The sequence below is a fragment of the Falco punctatus genome (assembly GCF_963210335.1).
Source record: "Falco punctatus genome assembly, chromosome: 10".
Taxonomy (NCBI): Eukaryota; Metazoa; Chordata; class Aves; order Falconiformes; family Falconidae; genus Falco; species Falco punctatus.
This window is the reverse complement of record NC_137590.1, coordinates 24178713-24193334: the sequence shown is the minus strand read 5'-3', so window position 1 is coordinate 24193334 and position 14622 is coordinate 24178713. Positions and strand designations below refer to the sequence as shown.

General features: G+C 40.6%; 1 protein-coding gene across 1 annotated transcript; it reads left to right on the top strand.

The window, feature by feature from the left end:
• The first annotated feature begins 716 nt into the window (after nucleotides 1–716).
• Nucleotides 717–13443, top strand: LIN7C (lin-7 homolog C, crumbs cell polarity complex component). The gene is made up of 5 exons (XM_080405305.1): nucleotides 717–828; nucleotides 5541–5659; nucleotides 6766–6837; nucleotides 7180–7389; nucleotides 9889–13443. Exons 1-5 carry the CDS (start codon nucleotides 792–794, stop codon nucleotides 10042–10044), a joined length of 594 nt encoding a protein of 197 aa, XP_080261431.1. The 5' UTR covers nucleotides 717–791; the 3' UTR covers nucleotides 10045–13443.
• The last annotated feature ends 1179 nt before the right edge of the window (nucleotides 13444–14622 follow it).

The window sequence follows — 14622 nt, the reverse complement described above, 5'->3', positions numbered from 1 at the left end:
AGGGAAACTGGCACTAAAATGAATCACAGAAAGGAGGGAGTACATCACTGTCACATTAGCAGGCACTTGGAGACCTGTTGAGAGCCATTCTCTTTCAAAGCAAAAATACAAAACGCAGTCAAAATCAAAGGCAAACATGGAGAGCTACCCCTTAGAAGAAAAATGAGTATATGAATACATGTCCTGAAGTAGTCCCCTACTCTTTTCCAGGAAGAACTCACAAAGTATGTTGAACTTCCATCGATTTAATACATAAGGTAAACGCAATACATTAGCCCCACACATAGATTAAATCCATGCTAAAGAAACGTAAAGCACACACTTTGCATTTCACACTGGCAGAACAACCTTTTTATACATATTCCATCTCCAGGGTCACTCAGGGTGCACAGACAGAGATGCGTTCCCTGTGTGGTGTTTTTAACGTGTGACGAATCCTTAGTCACGTTAAAGGATGAAGAAAAAAATAAAAGAAGAGGGCATTCCCTAGCGAACCAGCCCTAGCTCAGGCCGGCGCCCAGGGCAGCCCCGGCGGGCGGGCGGTGCCGGCCTCTGCAGGGCCCTGCGGCCGCCCCGCGCTGCCCCTGCCCCTGGGCACACCCCAGGTGGGCGCTGCCGTGGCTCCAAGGAAGCCGCAGGCTGCTGTCGCGACCGAAGCCGCTGTCGCGACCGGGGCTGCCAGATTCCCCCTAGATCCGCCATGTCGCCCCCTGCCGGCGCCAGCCCCGCCCCCTGCGGCTGCCCTTCCGGCAGCGCTGCGTCACTTCCCGTCGGGCCGCGGCGAGGAGAAGATGGCGGCGTTGGGCGAGCCGGTGCGGCTGGAGCGAGGTGAGCGCGGCGGCGGCTGCTGAGGGACGGGAGTTGCTGGCCGCTGGCGGCGAGGTGGGGCCGCGGGGCCGCTGCCGTAGCCCGGTACTGGGGCGCGCTGCTAGGGGCCTGGCCCGAGGCCTGCGGGCGGCCTTCCCCGGCCCCCTTGCCCCGGCCCGAGGCCTGGGCCAGTGCCGCCGTGCCGCGCTGTGCAGTGCCGTGCCGTGCCGGGAGGGAGAGCGGGCAGCCATGGCGGCACTACTCCGGCCCGCCGCGGGGGACCGAGCGGCTCCTCCGCCCCCCGGGCGGCTGGGGAGCGGCCGTGCGGTGGCTGCTCTGAAGATGTCTCCCTTCGCCGCTGGTTCTTGCGGTGTGCGGGTGGCACTCGCTCCCTCGGTTCTTTGCGCAGCCCCCGAAGGGTTTCCTCGCGTTTCGGGGTGTGGCCGGGTTTCTGGGGACGCGCTCGCCCCAGGCCGCCTGTAGATGGGTCTGCTGTGCCTTCTGCTAGCTCCGCTGGGCCTGAGAGCTCCTTGTTTCTCTTTCCTCCTGGGGAAACTTACTCTGAAAGCTAAGAATTAGCTGTGTTCAAGTCCTGTCTGTTAGGCTGTGTCTTAGCAGTGATAACTTTCTTGTTTTTATAGCAGGCAACTGACACGCACGGGTCCCTATACACTTTTTCGTGGTTCTCCTCAATTCCGTTAGTCTCTTGCGTTTATGTTTTCATCCCGATTTGCCACTTCATAGTAATTTGTATTGTTAATAGCGGTGCAGTCTGTAACCGGAATTAGTAGGGAAACTGGTAAAATACAGAACCTAACTATAGTATGTTTGTGTCTTTTTATCCAGGGCTTTTAAGAAACAACGATAGACTTCCTTCAGGGTGGTTCTTCAGAACTGTGCAATGTCTGCAGTAGCTCAGTGAACACATGCTTGTATAGCATTACAAATGGTTGGTTTATTAGTGCATATTTAGGAATATAGGGATTGGGAAATGGAATTTAAATGAGAATACAGAGAATGAGAAATCCTGTTTTTGAAAGGGAAAGCAATTAAGTGGAGTGTAGGCGATTGGATGAATGGAGTGTTTTTCCCCTGGGTCTCCTTGGGACCACTCCCTCTACTCGCAGTGCTAGATGCTTTTTTGTAGATACACCCACTTGATTGTGCTTGGTACTATCATGTTACTTACCACAGAACTCTGTTTTTCTATTTGCTTAATCTTCCTTCCCATTCCACAAGTGAACCACTTGTAATGTGTGAGAGAAGGCCTGTAAATAGTGAGTTACTTAAGGACTTTGCTTCCCACTCCACAGCTCATTTACCCTCTCTGTTCTGAAGCTTGTTAATTAGGGCAGCTGCTTTGGCAGTGGATTAGTTGCTCTTGTTAGGTCTGCGGGAGTTAAACCTTGGGCAGCATCCTTCTCTACTTCATTACCCTGCCACTATGCACTGTCCGTGAAAACAAACAAATCTGCAGAGTTACTTAGGGATCAGTGGAACAAAGGAGCTATTTAGTCTTCCTGGCATATTGGTCTTTTTAATAAAAGAAGAAAAAGGGAACACAGTATAACAGACTTGCAAGAGGTTTATTTACAGAAATAATCTGTTAATTGTATGGGGTTGACTGCAGATAACTCAATGATGAATCAGCAGCAGCTTGAAAGTGAACATCACTAATGTTGTTGGCATATAGCATAAGAAAAGAGAGAATAGTGTAGAAATCGAGCTGATTTTAAATGTTTACCATATGCTTGCCATCAGGGCAATTGAAAATTCTCCCTGTCTGTTCTCTCCTCCGAGCAGCATTGCAAACACCACCACCCAAATTCACTGGAGTGCAGGGCTGAAACAACATTTTATATTTTGAAGTTATTCTTATGGTTTGGCAGTGATGTGTGATACCTCTACATACGTCTTAGGAATCCAGACTATTTGAACAGAAGCAGCGGAGGTGGTTAATAATGAGCATCTATGAAGATGCTGCATTTTTCCTCTTTCTGTGTTTAGTTCACACATACGCTTGGAGTGGTGGCATCTTCCTGGCTTTTTCTCCACATTCTTTTAGTTTAAATGTATCTTTTTTTTTTTCTTTTTTTTGTCAGAACCTCGATCTAGCATCCTGTGATCACAAAAAATTATTTGTGAAGAATGGATGACTGATACAAAAAGGATGAAAATGTTAAAAGAAAATCAATTTTTTAGTTGTGTGGATTCAATTTTACAATGAGTTTTATGTGTGGGGCTTTTTTATCATCTACCTCTAGAGTAATTTCTACATCAATCCTTGTTGAAATCCATTACTGGAACAATCAACTTTCAGCTGATCAATACATACAGCTGAGCAGTGCTTCAGGAGGAAGCAAACTACATCAACAGGGCAGTCAACAATCTTTCTTGAAAACGAAAGGTGTGTTTTGCCACTTGTTCCCAGCCAAACTAGTTCCTTTCCAGAGCAGTATTGCTGGGAGAGATTGAATCTTCAGCTTTTGACTGGTCGTGCCTAATGCAGTTCAGTAGGAAAAAGTTACGCTCATTTCACTTTCGGACTGGTATAATGGGGTCCTGTCAACAGGGCAAAACAAAACAACTGTTGGGGGAAAAAAGTGTCGTGGTAGTGGGATCCCTTGCCTGTGTCTGCCCGAGCAAGTGGTGCAGTGTGGTAAAAGATCTGTGGAATGCTGAGGACCCAATTTTCATGCTGTGCTTGTCTGCTTTGGGTTTTTACTTTACAGCAGCAGTTTGGTCCTTTGATCTGAAAGCCCTTTTTTATTAAAGTGCATTTTCTGCTTTAGTTTCATCTAAAAGGAATCCAGTTCAGTGTATCCCAGTCACTTTTTGACAAGTGGATTGTGTGCTTCTAGTCTGTGCTTTATGAAAGACACAGCTGGTTCCCAAACCAGCCAATTTCTCCTTAGGGTATAAAATGTGATGTAGTTCTGTCTGTTAGGAGATCCAGGTAGGAAATATACCGAGTTTATTGATGAAATACAAAGTCAGAAAAAGACGAGAAATTAGCGAATGGAGTTCTGGAGCGTTTATTTCTGCAGCTACTCTTTGGATCAGTAGGTTGCTGTTGCCCTTTAAAATTTCTGGCAGTGTCCTGATCAAACTGTTAGATAACAAGTTCACGCACTTCATGGTTAGTGGGCTGCAGGCACAAGAGCAGCTGCATGGAACTGTACTTTTTATGTGCATGAAGTAGTCATTTGTCTGCAAACATCTGCAAGTATTTAAATGATAGCTGTATTGTAATTCATATACTTACCAGACTTTCTCATGAATTTATGGAGTGTTGCAGGATTGGAAGTGCTTCTGTCGACATTTGTTGATCATTGTACTTCAAACTGTTAAGTGTGAGACTTCATGAAATTAAGATAATTTGTACTGCTGTTGCTGAACACAAGGATTACTAAGAAAGCTGGTGATTTTGCATCATAAAAAAAAATTACATCTAGAATCTCTTTAATTTCACTGATGAGTTTATATGTTAAATGAAATATAAAATGTGTGCTAGGAAATTAAAAGCTTTAGAAGCATTTTTTCATAACTCATGGAGATGGAAAGAACATTGAAAGTGGGCAGAACATCACTGTGGGTTATCTCTGGCCAGTGCACTTGACATTAATTTCAGAACAGGCACCCCCTTGTCTTCTCATTCGGTTACATAAATTCTCTCTTTTTTGACTTCGTCTTTAGGAGGAGTTTGTGGCTATTGCACTTTTTCCTGTGCTGACGTGATGCTATTGAGTAGACGTGCATTCACATGAAGAATGATTGCCTGAAAATTAATTACAGAAAAAAGTAATGCATTTGGGATATAGCAATGTCCTAGCCTTCATCCTTTTCTAAAATAATCTGTGCCTTATTTATATAGTATATTAATCACTGCTTCTTTGCCTTTGTGATAAGGTAATCCTTTCTGTGTGCTTTTCTGAGAGACTGTTCTGCTTCTGTTCAAGGAATTGCGTGATTCAGAATGATCGCTAATATAACGCTTTGGAAATACAAGTGAGAGCTATGAATATATGCTACTCGTGTAGAGCTGCCAGGACCACGCTACATAGTTTTCGATGCCTGTCTTGAGTCGTACCGGTCTGGAACCAAATCCTTCACTGGGAGTTCAGTTTCACAAAGCAGCATCCACTTTCATGAGAACGTGGACAATTTGAATTCTTAGGAACAAATTTCTAGGAACTGGAACAAAGAGGTTTGGGGCCAGGTAGTTCTCAGTGCTATTGTAGGAGAAGCAACAAGTCTACTTGTTGAACGAATTTTTTGAACATAAAAGGTTTGTTAGCATATTTAATGATATTCTAGCTGTTTAAAAAGAATTTTGTCCATGCAGTAGATAGATTTTGAAGTACGCATATGAAATGTTAGTAGTATATACATCAACAAAATGGTTCAATATGATTTAATCTTCAAGGAAAAATCAGATTGTCTTTGTAATATGCATATGGAAGTGATACCTTCGGATATTTTACAGGGTTGCATTGCTGTGGTTGACTTAATAGTCTGAAAGTACGGTGGTTTAATGTAACATTTTGTAGATATGTAGTTTTATGGGAGAGAGGAAACTAGTACATAGTTTTAAGGTGTATACCCAGTATGTACACAGACTGCTCCGTTAATTTAAAAAAAATTTAAAAAAAAACAACAAAAAAAAACCAAACTAAAAAACACTTCGGGTTTCCTCAGGCATTACTCATTACTAGTGTTTTATTTTCCTGTAGACATCTGCAGAGCAATTGAGTTGCTGGAAAAATTACAGAGAAGTGGAGAAGTGCCACCACAAAAGCTACAGGCATTGCAAAGGGTCCTTCAAAGTGAATTCTGTAATGCTGTAAGGGAGGTAAGTTAACTTGACATAAGCAGTTACCTTGAGTTAAAAACCAGTGTTTTACCTTTTCGTTTTTGTGCTCAGTGCATTAATCTGATTTTGTTCTTTTTAAAAGCTGATTACAAAGTTTAATAGAACAAAACTTATTTTTTAAAATTCAAAAGCAAATCATTTAAGCTAGAATAGGTGTGTTAAATAATGGCTCAGGAACAAATAACTTCTTAGATGTTATTTTGAGAGCCTGTCTTTACCAGCAGCTAGCAGGCTGTCATCTTGGAGTGTAAGAATGGACAAAGTACCAATTGCCTCGGTATTGGCGTCACCTTGAGGTGGGGCCTTGCACCACCTTATGTTCCGTCCAGCTCCTCTTTCAGAGATTTTTAGGTGATTGAATATGCTTTGCTCTTGCTGTTAGTGCTACCACTGATGATAACACCTGGAATAATTTAAAAGATCAGTTTGTAGATACAGATGTCATCTTAATATTTCCATCCTGTTGAGGATGGTGCGTTTGTTGTGTAGCAAGTCGAAATGGTTGACAGGTAGATGTAAGGATATGTGTTAGCCCTCAGTGTAAACATGTCCTTAGCATTAGTATTCTTATTGCCTCTGTGTTTTCAATAACTTCTTTTTTTCTGAAGGTATTCAATTAGTTGCATCAGTTGAAGGAAAATTTGGGGGTTTGTGGGGAGGGATGCATTGTCAGGAGAGCTTTGAAGAGTTGTCCGTAAGTGATTTTGCATGCATCCTTATTGAAGAGTTCAATCTTGAATCAAACAACAGAAGATAGTCATCCGTGTCTCCAGTCAGGTGTGTGAGATTAGCTATAAGCATTTGTAAATTCATGGTGAGGTCTGAATGCTGTGGGAGGAGGGAAGATTTAGGTTGAGACCTGGATATGTGTGGATTAACTGAGCGATAAAGATGCCAAGAGTGGTATTGCCTGATAGTAAGGTAGGTTGTCACTTGATGCATTGTAGTGAACCAGGGAGTAACTTCTTATTAGAGGCGTGTACTTTTTAATTTACACATTTTTGAGTTGTACCTGATATTTTGTTGTATAATCTAAGGAGAAAAATGTCTGTTCTCCCCATGCTTAAACTGTTTTGTCTCTAAAGGTGTACGAACACGTATACGAAACTGTGGATATCAGCAGTAGCCCAGAAGTTAGAGCTAATGCAACAGCAAAGGTAAACCCCAAACCGGTGTAAAATACAGTAGTTTGTTAACTTAGAAGCAGAAGATTATTTAAAATTCAGAAGGCTATTATCTAGATGTCTGATAAAATGGATGAACTTAATGGGTTATTAAAAGGTATAAAAAAGACTTGTTATTTTTAAGTTTCTTCCATTTTAATTTTATTCTTGGAGTCCTAAATTTTTCATGCTAGTGTTGGTATCTAAGGAATTCATCTCGTTTGTCTTAACAATTAAGTACTTTGAGATAAAAATTCTTTTTCAGTCTGGTCGCCGTCTCTAGTTAAGGGGTCTGCATTTAATTTCTTATAAATAGGAATGTCTTATTCCTTACAGGCCACCGTAGCTGCATTTGCTGCTAGCGAAGGTCATTCCCATCCCAGAGTGGTTGAACTACCCAAAACCGAAGAAGGTCTTGGATTCAACATTATGGGAGGCAAAGAACAAAATTCTCCAATCTATATCTCTCGAATTATCCCTGGCGGTATAGCTGATAGACATGGAGGCCTGAAACGTGGAGACCAGCTGCTTTCTGTAAACGGAGTGGTAGGAACTGGTTTTCACTTTCTGTAGCAGTAACGACTTGTTTCCACGTGGGGGCACACAGGGAATATGCAGGGCACAAGCTCGATGTCATTTTTAATCTTGGCAAAGTAGGTTCTTTTTGACTTTGCAAGAACAACCTGAGTAGGTTTCTGTAGAGAGCTCTAGGATTATGCTTTGGTGATCTGTCTCAACTGGGAGCTGTACTACTTATGTCAGTATTTCAGATTCTGAGGGGTTCTATAAATTGACTCAAAGTATTGTTGTATGAAATAGTAACTGCCATTATGGCTTCCTCTTTCATCCAAGTTTCATGATACAGATTTTAAATAATAGTTTTCTGCACCTTCTAAGGTAAGTAGTTATGCTATGTTGAGTTAGACTGACCAGATTCTCATTATCCCAACAAAAATGCTACTGTATTATGAAAGCTGTAATAAGGTGGAACTACAAGGTGGTGCTATCTTCAGTTCTGTGGTGTTTTTTTTCTTTCCACTTAAGTGCATGGAGCTTCAGAAATAGAGGCTTTTTAGAATATTTTAAGGAGCATATGTCTAAAATGCCGTTGTGGATATTTATTTTTAATAAGTATCCTCTTCTGAAGAGTTACAATACAAAATAAAACACAGGGTGACTGGAAAGAGGAGGCTGTGGACAGGCTTTGACTTACGGTAGCTGCCAGTGAAATGCATGTAAATATCTGCCAAACCCCTGCTTTTATTTTAGAGAAGCTGTATGCTAGCTTAATGTTCTGCATTATATCTGCAAACCAAATTTTATTTTGAGACCGAACATCAAACCAAATCCTATGCTTTTTAACCCCAGTGGGGTTTTTTGACAAGAATAGAGACTTACTAGGTGTCTGTACTCTGGGAAGTCACTGCTAGCCCAGATCTCTGACATGCTTGGCTCCTGATTATTACCTGGGAGTCCAAATGTACTTTTTAGGAGACGTAAGAGAAATTATGACCATAGTGGTGCAACTGTCCTTGGCTTGGCCTTCCTGTTACTTTGAAGCAGTGAGGGATGGGTGTAGAACTCTCTTTAGATGAGACCTTCCTCACCCACAGACCCCCTTAAAGAAAACAAAACCACCACTCTATCCAAAACTGAGCCTGATCGTCAGACAGTTGGTGCAGCTAATGATGACTGCATGTCTGCATACACGTATATAAATACAGATATAGCCATTGAAAGAGTGCAGCAAGTGAGTGCATAAAATACTGTTGAGAATGCCAGCGTGGTCTCAGAGGAATTGTCTGCTGATGTTTACAGATGGAATCCTGTCGTCTTAATACACGTGACAGGCATATTCTTGTAATTGTAATTTCTAATTTAATAATGAAGAAATTAAAAATAAATTGCCACTGCCAAGACTGCAGTGAATGTGCCTTAAAACAAGTTTGTTTTTTTTCCAGCTGGGAGATTGGTGTACTCCAGAATTTTAGGTGTTTTGATATAATAAGCGTAGAACTTCACAAACCTTTTATTAGCCTTTTTAAACAGAACAACCTACACATCCACTTGAATAACAAAAATGAAAACACTCAGATCTATGTGTTGTCTAAGTCTGATAGAAGAGAAATAATTTGGGTTTTTTTTAATTGTTGTCTTTCTTTCTGTAAGTAACTTTATAGTAACGGGGAAACCCTCCAATCAACAGGTACATCACCTGCCTTCTAGCTTCTAATAGCACCAGTGGGAGGTAGGCTTGGGGTAGTCCCATCATTGTGTTTAATAAGTTTGGGAGAAATAAGTTTTTCTGATAAAATGTGTGCTGTCCAGGAATATATATGTGGGTGCAGTTGTTCAGAACTGTTACTTAAAATTGGTAACTAGATTAATATAACCCTAATAAATTCTGGGAGTTGTTTTAGGGAAACTGTTTTCATTCTGTTCTTAAAGAGTTGGGTTAGGTTATTCTTAATCTTGAATACCTTGCATTTACTGAGAGACGTGTGGAGCCCTGAGACAGGCAACACACTGCACGTTAGCTGCTATACTGCAGGCACGCAGTATGCACTGTATTGCCTTGTAACACAGGATAGCATCAAGAAGGCAGCTATCTCGCAGTTGTCATGTGGCAACTTAATACACAAATTGAGGGTGACTACTGAATTTAAAACATATGCCAAAAGAAGAAAAATAATCTTGAATTTTAAATAAGTGACCTGCTGAAGTTGTTGATTTTTAAGTGTGATTCCATAACTGCCTAATGTTATCCTGATTTCACTTACTGTATGTAAACAATTTAATTTTTCAGCGTAAACCTAACTAAAATTTTTGTGCTACCCTTTTGTTCTGTTTTTTTTTTTAATACTGATTAGTAAAATTTATCATCACGTCTTATTGATTTGCTGAAGAATAAATCCTGAACTTGGGTGATGTTGTTCTTGTGCAGTCTTGAAACTAGAATGCTTCAATATTTGATTTTACAGAAGTTGTACAAAAAATGAAAAAATCTGTTTTCTAATACTGTACTTAATGGTTTATACTTTGCAGAGTGTCGAAGGTGAACACCACGAAAAAGCAGTAGAACTGCTGAAGGCAGCTCAAGGAAAGGTTAAATTAGTTGTGCGATACACACCAAAGGTCCTGGAAGAAATGGAGTCGAGATTTGAAAAAATGAGATCGGCCAAACGCAGGCAGCAAAATTAACATTGTATGTGATAACTTAGAGAGAAAATATATTCCATTTACATTTTATAGTTTGCTTTGTGACTCAGTTGATCCAATGCCTGGGCTACAAAAGACCCTGTCCTTGTCATAGAATCACAGAATGATGGAGATTGGAGGGACTCCTGGAGATTGTCTGGTGTAACCCCCCTGCTCAGAGGAGAGTTAGCTAGAGCAGGTTGCTCAGGACTCTGACAGGCTGGGTTTTTAAGTGCTCCAAGTAGGTTGCCCAGAGATCTTCTGGAGTCTCCATGTCCTAGTTTTTTGATCTCCCTCACGCTACAAAGGTCCATTCTTCCATTTAAATGGAGTTTCTTGTATTGCCATTGGTGTCCGTTGCCTCTTGTCCAGTCACTGGATGCTGCTGAGAAGAGTCTGGCTTTTTTACTCCTCCTTATCAGGCGTTTATACCCATTGGTAAGATCACCCCTGAGCCTTCTCATCTCCAGGCTAGACAATCCCAGTTCTCAGCTTCTTGTCTGTCAGATGCTTCAATCACTTCATCACCTTGGTGGCCCTTCGCTGGACTCACTCTGGTATGCCCATGTCTGTATTGAACTGGGGAGTGCAAAACTGGACCCAGCGCTTCAGTTGCGTCTGAGCAGAGGGAAAGTGTCGCCCCCCTCAATTTGCTGGCAGCGCTCTTCCTCACGCAGATCAGAAGAGTGCTGGGCTGCTTTGCTGCCAGGGCGCGCGGTGACTCGCAGTGAGCTTGGGATGGTTCTCTGCAAGGCTGCTTTGCGGCTGGTCAGCCTCTCCGCCTGTGCTGGTGCGTGGTGTTACTGCTCCCCAGGTGCAGGATTTTACACTTTCCTTCGCTGAACTTTGAGATTCTCGTTTGCCCATTTCTCCAGCCTGCCAGGGTCCCTTTGAATGGCTCACTTGAGGGGCTCTGTCCCATCACGCTTCATGTTAACGAGTATGTTGCACTGTATGGACCCCAGTACAGACCCCTGGGGTGCAGCAGTAGTGACTGGTGTACAGCAGGATTTTGTACTACTGATCCCAAGGACCCTTGGCAGTTCTGCTGGTTTTAGAATGTTTTCAGTCTCCGTGTGTTTCACAGTTTTAAGAGGAATGTGTACTTTTAAAATGGCCTACAATACCCTGAAAAAGTATGCATGGATATTTCTATTGATTTTTTTAAGAAGTCTCTTTCATGTCAGACCTCTAAGCGTGAATTTGCAGTCTTTTCAAAGGCATTTAAGAACGCATACTTGTACAATTGGCATCCCTTTTTCCCTGCCTTTTTTTTTTTTTTCATTACTTAACATAGAATCTGCAGGTTTTTTTGCTAAATGATTTTGGAAAAAAGATTCTTATGTAGCAGTATCTTGGCACTTTTCTGAAGAATATGTTGTATATCAACTACAAAACCTAATTGTGATCTACTGTGTAGCTGATAATGATACCAGATTTTATAATGTTTTGGCGAGTACATTATTTTTTACACTTCTCCTAAATTGTAATTTGTTACTTTAGAAATTGTATTACCTTGCCTGTAAATAATTTACAGTTGGTGTTCTCATAGAATGATTTTGTAATAGCCAACATATACAAATTTGCAACAATCATTCCTGTAACTTACATTATTTTGTACTAATCTTGAAGCAGCTAAGGGGAAAAAAAATCTAATAGCGTACACAGTTCTAGATTGCCTGTCTAGATGTATTTTTATATTCAGAAACAGAAGATATATTAATGCAGTGCAAAAGAATTCCAGATGTTTCCCTGACTTTCTGCTGTTTAAAAGAAATATTCATCTTAATTGTCATACCTCTTTTGTGTTATTAGTATGTTCTATTGTAGTCTTATTTACAGACTGACTGTATTGGTCTTGGACTAGTTAATACCTAAATTATTATTACCTTTATGAGTACAATGTTCTGAGGCTTATATGCCAGGTTACCAGTTTATTACTGATTGCTTCTGACTTGGAGAATTCTTGGTTGTACTACATCACCTTTGCTATAAAACTTTATGTGGGATGGTGCTGTGGTGGGAATAAGGAAATCTCCAGCTATAAGCAATTGATGTCTTATCTCGAGCGGTGTTGATGGTGAGATGGTTTTTGTGTGCTGTTATGAAGAAAATTTATGGACAGAGATCCACCTCTTGGAATCTACCAGGTTTGAGATTGTAGTTATGTAGTTCAGGTTTGGGTTTTTTTTTGGGGGGGGTTGTGGGTTTTTTTGGTTTGTGTTTTTTTTTTTTTTAAGGTCACCTTTTGGTATATATCTAGAATTAACTTGGTTGTGTACTGGCTGTCTGTTCCCTTGTATGGCAGCTATGGGTGCATCTTAATTGACTTAGTAATTGGATTTGTAGAAGCTTAAAAGTTAAAACTTAACTGAAAAGTGCAGTTCTTACTATGTGGCTAATCCCTGGTCTTTCTACATGGAGCAGTCTGGTCTATTGTGAAATAATTGAGGATGTGAAAGGAAGGAAAAGGTTAGTGATCTAAAAATGACAGCATGTAGTTTGTGCTTTGTCAGTTGATCTACTGGAGAAGAAAAAAATGTGATTGCTTTCTGCATGTTTGTAAGCATGGTAAGCCTGCAAAGAGAAATTTGGATTTTAAAGATACTGATCGGTTGGAAATACAGTATAAATATTTATTGGTTAGATGACATGAGCACTGAATTGTGTGGTTGATTGTGTCATAGGCCTCTCAGAAGGCCCCATGTTACTAATACAACCATGTTGTTGAATTGTATATTTTTATGGAACAACTAATGTTTATAAAGTATTGAGACCAAAATCACTAGTTAGACCAATTGTGGATGTGTTTTAATTTAATTGTAAAATAGTAAAGATTTGTTTTAGAGCTATATATAAATATATATATATAAAAGAAAGGTATGGATACAAGATAGAAACGTGCATTTTAAAACTTATATCCCTTCTGTTACTGAACAAAGGTGTGTTTCGTTACTTTACAGAAATACTTAACTCTAGTGCAGCTAGAGCTGCTAAATGCAGTAGCATTTTCATTCTGAATTGTAGCATTTGGATACAGTTTGTCAACTACTGCAAATTGTGGGGAGGTGTATCTGGGCATAGAAATTGTACATGTAGAATTTAAGAGTTTTTAAATTGCAACAACAAAAAAATTCCAATCAACAGACAACTCGTTAACAGTCATCTTTAATACTATAAAACCCCTGTAATATTAAGGAAAGGATGGATTAAAATATCCCAAGAAACATGATCTCTGTTACTACTGAGCAGTGCCTGTACTGTGCTAATACAGAGTCCCTACACACTTGGTGAACAGATTAAGAAGAGGTATCATTTCTGCAGATGACATCTGCATCTATTGCTGCTGTGAGGGATCTTTGGGTTTTATCAACAGAAAAATAAAAGTTAAATTTCACGTGCGTTGCGTTTGTGCGTTGTTCTTGTGATTTTCCATTTTGAGTGGTGTTTTGACTGCTCTAATTGGGTGCTTGTAATCTCTGGGCATAACATAAACTCCCTGAGTGTGTGTGGCCATCCAAAGAGAAAAGCTTTAACTCTGTTATTAGTTTGTTCTCCCGATTGCTTAGGGGTCTTCCCTTTTATACCCCAGTATTTTCAGATTTGTTGGAGAAGAAAATCAGAATGCTATAAAGCATCTATAATACCTTGGACCTCCTGCATTTTTGAGAACTCCGTAGTCTCAGCTGCATAAATTCAAATTATGTATATTATTGTGACTCAGATACTATCTTCTAATTGTTTTAACCAAGTATCTCAAGTAAGGGCGATGTTGGAATTTCTGTTATTCCTTGTTTAAAGACCTTGTAAGATTGTCAGCTTCTTGGAAAAATGTGCCTGGAGTTATGAACTGAGATAAAGGTAGAAAATGCTTCAGTTATGAATGTAGAGACTCTAACGTAGGTAGGCTGGACTGCGAACTGAAAATACACGCACAAATATTTATGTGTATATTTGTTGTAGAGGATTGATAACACATGAGCTGGAAATAGAAGCACATTTTCAATTCTATTTTAAAGTAATTTCCATGTTCTGGCTTACAGGGTGGCAATCTCTTGTTCTGCTAAATATGGTTCAGATATATAAACTGTGAATTTCGACATAAGGCTTGTAACATTACACCAAAGATGGACTGCAGTTAGATCAACTACTGCTTTTTAAGTTGCATTATCTCATGTGTTTCATTGCAATTACAGGCCTAATAGATTTAAAAACAACGAAAAATCTTGGTGGAACATACTTTATTTCTGACTTCTGATTTCAGTGTGAGCTAGCAGTCAATATCCAAGCAAGCTGGAAGTGCCACCCTTTTGTCCTCAATTATGAATACTTGCTTCTGCTGGCATTTGCTGGTTTTTGACCACGTATGGAGCTGTTTCAGTTTGGTAAGCGAGCAGGAACCCAATCATTGTGTCGTTGGGTTTTTTGAGTCTATTTCCACTGACATAGGTGAACTCAAAAAGCAAAGTGCATGGTCAAAAGACTTGCTTTGGTGCAAGGAAGGGGTGAGCCCATGGCAGGTAGACAAAGTGGCTGGAATTACAGGGAGGCCCGAGGTATGGAGCAGTCCAGGTTTCTTTG

Excerpts from the sequence above, each read along its gene's own strand:
- LIN7C (XM_080405305.1), top strand. The coding sequence starts at position 792 with ATGGCGGCGTTGGGCGAGCCGGTGCGGCTGGAGCGAG. Across the intron at positions 829-5,540 it reads GCCGGTGCGGCTGGAGCGAG|ACATCTGCAGAGCAATTGAG; the intron begins GTGAGCGCGGCG and ends ATTTTCCTGTAG. Across the intron at positions 6,838-7,179 it reads GAGCTAATGCAACAGCAAAG|GCCACCGTAGCTGCATTTGC; the intron begins GTAAACCCCAAA and ends TATTCCTTACAG.